Source organism: Halyomorpha halys, unplaced genomic scaffold (assembly GCF_000696795.3).
Source record: "Halyomorpha halys isolate HHAL.00 unplaced genomic scaffold, Hhal_1.1 Scaffold777.1, whole genome shotgun sequence".
Lineage (NCBI taxonomy): Eukaryota > Metazoa > Arthropoda > Insecta > Hemiptera > Pentatomidae > Halyomorpha > Halyomorpha halys.
The window spans coordinates 499,886-509,491 of record NW_027107689.1 but is presented as its reverse complement, the minus strand read 5'-3'; the positions used below and the strand labels follow the sequence as shown (position 1 = coordinate 509,491).

The 9,606-nt window shown below is 28.4% G+C and overlaps 2 protein-coding genes across 9 annotated transcripts in view; one reads left to right on the top strand and one right to left on the bottom strand.

Moving 5' to 3' along the window:
- LOC106686097 (uncharacterized) overlaps positions 1-8,245 on the top strand; it is a 31,335-nt gene extending 23,090 nt beyond the window's left edge. For all 7 annotated transcript variants that reach the window (XR_010843074.1, XR_001343947.3, XR_001343950.3 and 4 more), the window contains one exon: positions 8,115-8,245. The gene's annotated coding sequence lies outside the window, so the exon portion shown is untranslated. The remainder of the gene's footprint in view (positions 1-8,114) is intronic.
- The window catches only part of Ask1 (apoptotic signal-regulating kinase 1), a 44,350-nt gene that overhangs the window by 30,585 nt on the left and 4,159 nt on the right, over positions 1-9,606 (bottom strand). For both annotated transcript variants that reach the window (XM_014429203.2, XM_014429204.2), the window contains exons 5-10: positions 8,834-9,002; positions 8,466-8,575; positions 8,102-8,385; positions 6,961-7,120; positions 3,525-3,684; positions 377-546 (exon numbers count right to left, since the gene is read on the bottom strand). In XM_014429203.2, the coding sequence (XP_014284689.1) occupies positions 377-546; positions 3,525-3,684; positions 6,961-7,120; positions 8,102-8,385; positions 8,466-8,575; positions 8,834-9,002 (1,053 nt within the window). The remainder of the gene's footprint in view (positions 1-376; positions 547-3,524; positions 3,685-6,960; positions 7,121-8,101; positions 8,386-8,465; positions 8,576-8,833; positions 9,003-9,606) is intronic.

The window sequence follows — 9,606 nt, the reverse complement described above, 5'->3', positions numbered from 1 at the left end:
CCATATTGGCTTACATGTTATTGTGGAGACAAAACGTGTGTTACCTGGGCCAAAAAACAAAAAAAAAAACAGAAAACAAATTTTTTTTTTTGAAATCTAACAATATTAATTGCAATACTCAAAACTCTACCCTAAAGTTAACTTTTTCGCACAATAATCGAAAACATCTGTTTAATTCAACAATAGTTTCAATTACTATCGTTACAATAATAAGTCATGACAGCTCTAACTCGTTTTTCCATTTTTTTTTTTTTCTATTGGGGTTCTTGGTACAAAACATTCAATTTATTTAATTTATTAAAATAAATATTCCTATCTATTAAAAAAAAATTATAAAAAATTAGCCATTAGCTAAATAATTAATACTAACACTTACCTAACACTCTTAATCATGCTCGCTGTGAAAAGCCAATCATGAACTTTCTTACAGGTATTCTTCATACATTCTATACATAAATTAACTATCGTTAGAGATTTCTCTTCAGCTCCTAAATTAAATGTAACATAACTGGGCATATAAACTTTTGATGGCTCAAGTACAAGTACCTATAAACATATAAGTAATTATTGAAAAGTTCTCTCTGAGAATTTATTCATGAAAAAATATTAACAATGAAATAACAGTTTCTTAATCTAATGTTAGCAGATTCAATTCAACATTGTTAGTAGCTCTGCTCACAAGCGTTAGTCCTTATATGTATAAATGTCAATAAGATTAATATTTGTATTAACTAAATAAAAATAAATTACTAAAAAGAAGCTTTATTAGTTAGTTGGACATTACTTCAGCAGGATTATATTTCAAACCTAAAATGTTTTAGAATTAGAAGGTTGCGATCAAGAAAAACCAAATTATTAAACGACTATTTATTAGCAGCAAATATTTCAACCCACACTGTGGGTCTTCAACAGTGTTCGACTGTAGGGTTTGATTCCTCTTGAATCAAAAATTTGCCTGGCAAATAGTTTCTGGATAGAAATGATTTCTTTTTGTTTTCTTCTTTCCCTTTCAAACAGTTCAAGCTAAGATAATAATCTGAAGTTAGACGTGGATGAAGAAATAAACAAAGTGACAATTGCATATGAGTCGGCCAATTTCAAATCTGTTCGTTTCTTCATTCATATGTACATTTCCAATTTTTATTTATTTAATTTTGTTTACATACATAATCGGAAATTTGACAGTTTGAATATTTAAAAAATAAAAAGTTTTCTATTACATCCCCCATAATACTAATTGATGATTTAATTTGTTAAAACTATAACATTTTTCAACTTTATTACATTCATTTTCAGGAAATTAATTTTCAATTCTTTATTCCAATTTTACACCTCAACATTTCAGGTTCTTTGGCCCATTATCCAGTTATTATTATTAATTTGTGGACATTTGTCATTGAAGATTTATAGTCATTTTTATATATTCCCAACAGAATAAAAGTTCTATTAATTTTTTATTTTTACTAACCAGCTTCTTTTTTAATTAGCTTTCATTTTTTTGCTGTTTTAAAATATTTGAAATTTGGAAAGTGAGTGGCGATAAAATGAGGGAAGTGCATTTAAAAAGGAGAGTATTATTTTAAACCAGCAAAAAAATTAAAGATAATAAAAAAAAAAAAAAGAAGTTAGTTAATAAAAAAAATTAGAACTTATATTCTGTTGGGAATACATAAAATGACTATTAATCTTCAATGACAAATGTCCACACATTAATAATAAGAACAGAATAATGGGAAGAAGACCCCGAAACGTCATTCAGGTGTAAAAAAGGAATAAAGAAGTGAAAAAATTAATTACCTGAAAATAAATATAATAAAGCCTTTGGAACTTTAGTTGTAACAGAACAACTAATTATTTTATATAAGATTGTTTATTTACAAGTGAAAATAAAAAAGAAAATACTCTTGATCTTTAAAATATGATAAAAAAAAAAAAAATAAGTTCACCGACAAAATTTGTATTTTGTAATACAAATTATACATACCAATAAATTTGTAAATTTGTACACATATTTCTACTATTAAATAAATTAGTTTTACAGAACTAAATGATTTATACAATAGGTATTACGTATTTCCAATTCCATTTATTACACATAGGAATCAAATTACCCAACATCAAAACTGTAAAAATTTCCACTTTCGATTTTCATGGTGATAACAATAACTTCCCTATTAATTTGTAAGTTAACAATGTCCTTTACACTTGTATTTGAAAATAAAAATGTTATTGCCTGCTGAGATTTCTCAAAACAACTTTCTTTTTTTTTTTTACACCAGTTCAGATTACTGGAGTGTTCAGAGTACCAAAGTTTGGATTATCGAGATTACACTGTACTTGTTTTGTGTGATTCGTATGAGAAGTTTAGTTTTTCATTCGATTTTTAAATTAGCGACTTTAAAAAGCTAATGAACAATCACTAAATTGATTTAATCCACTCTCCCTCCACTGCAAAATAATAATTATAATAATAAATATGAAACAGTAATATGAAACAGTAAATAAACAATACTATATATATATAAATAATTTACCGTATTATTTTAAATTATGAAGAAGATGGTCAGGGGTGCAGAAAAAAAAAATAGCTAACAACTATTTATTTTCCGACATTTCGCCCCATTTTTAGAGCTTTTAAAATAGGGAGCTTTGTAAACAAAGTTACAAAAACAACTGAAAATATTTTGACATAATAGGATAATAAGATACAAAAAGGTAAATTAAAGGAGGGTTAAAATTATGTAAATACAAGTGAAAAGAAAATTATATACAAATGAAAGAAAAGAAAATATTATTAATATAAAATAGACAATGATAAGAATATAAACATTACGTAAACTATTAGGTTAAAAATGAACAGGAGACATAATAACATGTAAAAATTGTTTTCTCACATCTACTTTTCTATTTCTACATGTTATTATGTATCCTGTTCATTTTTAACCTGTATTGTTTTTTTATATTCTTATCATTGTCTATTTTATATTAATATTATTTTATTTCTTCTTTTCTTTTGTATCTTATTCTACTGTGTCAAAATATTTTTAGTATCTTTTTAGCCCTGATGAAGCTCTACAAAGTGGGGTGAAACATCGGAAAATAAATAGTTGTTAACTATTTTTGATGTAATAAATATGACAAATCAAATTCTATTTCAAACTCGAGAATTTGTTTTAATAAATCTCTACTATATGGGGTTAGTCAACAAAGTTACAACACTCAAGCATAAACATAAAAGAGGGGTAATAAAATAGCACTCAGCCTCATTAAGTCACAAAGCAACCACTAAGAAACAGCACTTTAAAACTTCTTAAGAATATTTTATTAGCATTAAAAGGAACAATCATAATTTAAAATGAAATTAAAATAAATACAGAAGATAAGCATTTGATTATTGGTAGACATTAATAAGCAAGCGAAAAAGACGATTTATACAATTTAAAACCAAGGAAAAAGCAACCCCCAATTAGGTCGGAAGGCATCAGTTAGTATTTGAACAAATATTGCCTGAGACAAGAACTCACTGGAAAACGTATGGTGTCTTTCAGTTCAGTATTCAGAGCCTCGACAAAATAATCGACCCAGAATTGAAATATCTTCTGAATAGGGCTACCCTCAGATTCTTCATTTTTTTTCCTAAATCTATTTATTAATGTAATATTGCCTATAGTTGACTTCAGGAACCTAGAAACAATACAATTCATGTTTTCAAATTCTTTTGAAGCAAACATCAGTAAAAAATTAATAAATTTTTTTTTTATTAATTTACATCATGACACATCCTGAAAGAGCCTTTCTTATCTTGCGTTTAAAACATCCACTTAAAGCGACTATTGGTCAATGACGTAAAAATCCCTCAAGGAGATTATAACACCAAAAATAAGGAAGGGAATCTTCCCTTCCCATCCCCAACATCTCATGATTGGAGAATCCCCCATCTAATGTTTTTATACATAGCTACTACAAATTTTTTTTGGACCATATATCATTCAATGCCATTCGTTCCCACATCTCAATGGTTTTTTTTAGTTTTCTTGGGTCACGATGTTTCACTGCTATATGTTATTACAGGCCTGATGATAGTCCGGTATATTATTAGCTTGGCTTAGAAAGAGAGATTTCAAAACTTAGTACCTTTTGGAGTGCATGAAATGTGCATCACCGAGCTTTTATTACATCTTTGATACATGAGATCCTCCACAACATTTAGTTAGGCGTTCAAAAATTCCAAATATCGTCAGTTATCACATTGAAAAAATTTAGTTATATCAAGCAACATTGCAAAATTAACTAAAACTAGGAATTGGCATTGACCAGTCACTCCTACCCTTTGATAGATTGTTTCTTACCTTTACTTAAAAACGAGTATTGGTCAATGTACAATCATATTATAATCTCAAAGAGAGATCATTACACCAAAATAAATAAAAAAGAATATTCCCTTCCAGCCTCGCCCCCTATATCCCATCATAAGTTTATCTAACCTTTAAAACATTTACTAAGCGAGTAGACCAGTCTTGGGAAAAAAAAAATTATTTAAATTGAGCAAAATTGTAAAATTAGCTAATTCTATGAATCGGCATTGATTTTTTATTTTCTTCTTTGTTTTAGAATACAGTGTAATCTCGGTAATCTGAAATAATTGCTGCAGGGGGTTTTTAGATCACATTTTTGGATTAAAGAAATTATTAAGAAAAATGGTGTAAAAAAAATCCAACAATATGAATTACAAAATTATTTTCATTAATTTATTTTGTTTTTAATATATTTAATTAAAAATTTGAGTTTGAAGTTTAAAACATTAAATTTTCTTTTTTTAAATTGTTTTCTTTTATAAATAATGCTAAGTGATGATTTAATTTGTTAAAACTATAAGATCGTTCAATCATAAATGAAAAAAAGTATAAATAAGAATAAAAAATATTCTTTGTGTATTGATTTATTTAAAATGCGACAAAAACAATGAGTTCACCAACAAAATTTGTACTATACATATTTCTACTACTAATAAATTAGTTTTACAGAATCAAATGATTTATACAATACATCTAATTCCAACAAAATATATTATGAACACTTCCATAGAAATTAGATTACCAGATATCGGAACTGTAAAAATTTCCACTTTCAATTTTCACGGTGATTACAATAACATTTAGATCAGGAAGTTAAAAATGACTTTTACACATGTGTACTTTTATTTGAAAACAAAAATGTTATTTCCTGCTGAGTTTCCTCCAAAAAAGCAAATTTTTATATATATATAGTTGGCCGCATAACTTAAAATATGAAGAAGATGGTCAGGGCTGTGGTCAAAAAAGAACAAATAGTTTTAACTATTTAATGTACGACGTTTCGCCCCTCTTTGCAGGGCTAAAAAGATACAAAAAACAACTGAGAACATTACAACAATAAGATACAAAAAAGTAAATTAAGGTAGGATAAATATTATGTAAAAAATAAGTGATAAGAAAATTATATATAAATGAAAGAAAAGAAGACATAAAATAGTATTAATATAAAATAAACTTGAATAAATAATGTTAAGAATAAAAAATTATGTAAAATATATGGTTAAAAAAGTACAGAAGACATATATAAAACAAAAAAAACAACAGAAAAGTAGATGTGGTAACACAAAATTTAAACACACTAACACACGGAAAATGAAGAAGAAAGTTGAGATTAAATGAAGGTCGTATTTGTGTTTCTCTTTGACCATACCCCCAACCATCTTCTCCTCGTACATCATCCACAGTCAACTATCTCTCATAATTATTTATATTTATTCTTTCACGACCTTTATTAAATTTCAACTTTCTTCTTCATTTTCCGTCTGCTAGTGTGTTTAAATTTTGTGTTCCTACATGTACTTTTCTTTTTGTTTTGTTTTTTTTCGTTTTATATGCGTCTCCTTTACTTTTTTAACCATATATTTTACGTAATTTTTTATTCTTACCATTGTTCCGTAATTTTTTATTCTTGTCATTGATTATTCAAGTTTATTTTATATTATTACTATTTTATGTCTTCCTTCCTTTTATTTATATATAATTTTCTTATCACTTATTTTTTACATAATATTTATCCTACTTTAATTTACCTTTTTGTATCTTATTGTTGTAATGTTCTTAGTTGTTTTTTGTATCTTTTTAGCCCTGATGAAACCCTGCAAAGTGGGGCAAAACATCGGACATTAAATAGTTAAAAACTATGTGTTCTTTTTTGATCACAACCCAGACCATCTTCATATTTTTTTTTTATGCCAGTACCTATTACTTATACTCGGATCACTGAGATTACACTGTAATGAGTATTGGTTGGTGTATGACGATGTTATAATCTCTTGAAGAGATCATAACACCAAAAATAATTAGAAGGTATTCATTAAAATAAAGAAATATTTAAAATAATGTTTAAAATCTACGAATCCTGGAGATTAACTACACCAATGGTGTAGTTTACAACCGAACTCTATGATAGTTGCCATCACAAGAGTATTCACTGCCATAACGGTAACTATCAAGCAGTATTTACTGTAAAGATTGTAACTACCATGAAGTTTACACTAGGGCAGTAGCTGCGACATTTGCTGCCATGACTGTACAGTGTTCCTATATTAATGTGATGTACATGACAGTGGCTTTACTGCAATTGCATAAACTGTCAACTACCACATCAGACTTGGTTCGACAACTCTGCCACGACAGTAAATACAGTCATGATGGTAACCATCTTACAATTTTTCTTACAAAAATAAACATTTGTTTCTATTTAATATTGTTATTTTTTATAATTTCTTTTTGTTGTGCCCAATAGTGCAATGTTCAACCTTTAAAACAATGTAAATATTATATAAATAAAATTAGAATTTAATATAAAATTTAAAAAGTAAGAGTTCCTTAATTTTAGGATCAACCTCGTAAATCTAAATAATGAATAAAACAAAAGTTTAATTACCAATTAGGAGGTTTAAGTTTAAACATGCACTCGGCTGCTCCGACGGCTTTAGTATAGTCTTCGGCTAAGACGCTGATTTCAAAAAACGTTGCTACATCCCAATACTCTTTGAGTGTTGGAAGGCTACCTTTCTTTCCAATTAAATTATTCAACACCATACCTATAAGGGTAAAAATATTATTTCATGAAACATGAAAACAATAAAAAATATAGATAAGGAGGAGGGGTGTAAAAGATGAGAAAAAGACAAAAAATGTACCAACTTGGTGCAGATCTAAAAGCCAAGTGCATTGAGAGACGCGTGTCTGTGGCCAATTTTTAAGTTTAAAAAATATGTTGGAATAGATGACAGGGCTACCAGAAAAAATCATGAATATGTTTACATATTACATTACTTAGATGAGTAAAAGTAAGAAATATAAATGGTGACGACAAATAAGTTGAAAAATAAAAGAATATGAAACATGAAGGAAAAAAAATTATTATATTAATACTGTTTTAATGAATTAAGTACTTGCGAATATTCTATTGATAGGTTCTGTTTGTTGGTTTTTAAATTGACGGAAGAAGGTTCTCGAAGAATATAAAAGCTTTCAGAGATAAGTCTTTTGTCATGGTTGTGGATTGTGGCAAGTATAGAAGTTTTATCAAAATCAATAGAATGGTTTAAAGATAAGGAATGTTCTAAAAGTTCTGAGGCAGAAGAATTATGGGAGGAGACACAATATTTGTGTTGTGTGATGCGGTCTTTTAGAAGGTTTTTGGTTTCACCAATGAAAGCAGAATTTCAATTGTGAGCGGAGCAAGGGATGCGATATACAATACCACATGGGATCGGTGTAAAAGAGGGATAGAGCCAATTTCAGACAGTTTTTTATGAGATCAGAAAGCAATCCGAAGGTTTGCACAATGTAGGTACAGCGTACAAGATACAACAGAATGTAAGAATTTTTTGACGTTAGAGAGGGGATGTATGCTAATGACCTGTATAAGGGGATAGAGAAAGATTGTGAAGAACTAGATGAAGTGGTGAGACAATATTGTATACATTGGCTTTTAGATCTTGACAAAAGTCTGTATATTTTTTATGTTTTATTTCTTTTTCTAATAAAAAGTATAACTAATTCTATTTTCTTATAACCTATGTGTTGCAGTTCTTCAGATGTTGAGAATTCATTCCCCGCAATGACTAGTAGTGTAGCAAGATTAATTCCGGCATACTCGTTCGGCTGAACTTCAAATCCTTTCCTGTACCAATGTATGGCATTTTTGAGACTAGTCATATCTTCGTATTGAGATTCAACAAATTTATCTTTGTAAATGCGACCGCAGAGGCATACCATGTCGGGAATGTGATTCTCTTTCTTTACTAACGCTTCTTCTATCACCTTAAGAGCTTTTTCTCTGTCACCCTCCTTGTTTCGTCTGAAATCAAAATAAAATAATTTAGAAAAAAAAATGAGCCCAATTGTATTTTATCTAATAATGAATCGATGAAAATATACCTATTTAAGGCAAATGGATAAAGAAAAGCTAATACAGGAGTCTGAGTATAACCACTTTTGTTAGGAATTGTATTCAAATCTTCGACAAGTTGTACCATAGCATCGTAGTCCTAAAACATAAAAAAAATTATAATACTTCCAGTTTAAACTGAAAATAAATAATTACAGAAGAATTACACTATACATAATAACCCTGGTCAAATGTGTTCAAGAAAAACAGGGTTCTAATTGCTTTCTAAATACTAAACATTAATCATGATATACTTACGACTCATCAATCTGAATGCAATGACAAAAATAAAAAGTTTGTTAAATAATTGTAATAAAAAAAATTGAAAAAAACAAACAATAAATTTATGATTTATTACCTGAATATCCCGAAATGAAATAAGCATACTATAAACAACTTCACCACATAGTACTCTCGGATCATCCAGCCTTTTTCTCATATTCTTCAAGGCAATGGCAAGTTCATCTCCAGACAATGTATCTTTTAATTTTTTAAGGTCAGAAAGAAATCTTTCCTTAATATGGACTCTAAAACAAGGCAATAATAAGAGTGAATAGCTCGTTGTTAATACTCTAGGATATCTTATTAAAATTATTAAAAAAAGGAAAAGATTAAATATTCTTGCTATGGTTGCTAGGGAGAGCAGTAAAAAGCAGCAAAGTCAAAAAATAGCCGACATAGGTTAAATGATAAACATATTTTGAAATTCTATCCTAAAAGAGCCTGGACAGTCATTCAAAAGACTGAATGACACCTACCTATAATGTCCATAGGTCAGGTCAGGTAAGGTAGAATAAATAAATAATATAAAAACATCGTTCAAAAGCCAAAATGACATGAATGACTTGAATCATGAAGACACGTACACTATCAGTCCGACTGATGCTTAATTACAAATAAAATATCGAACAGCAAGGATCTTTTGCAATGCCTATTTCAATTCGTAACAAACAAAAAGCAAAGTTTGACCATTATTTTGGCATTTGCATGCAAGAACAAACAGTATTGCTCTTAAATGATCAATCTGATCGTCAATTTTTAGTATTATTGACATTCCGAATGACTGTATCCCTTAATACTAGTTTTCTTATATACCCTTATTGCTTTGTTTTACTATACTTGTGGATATAT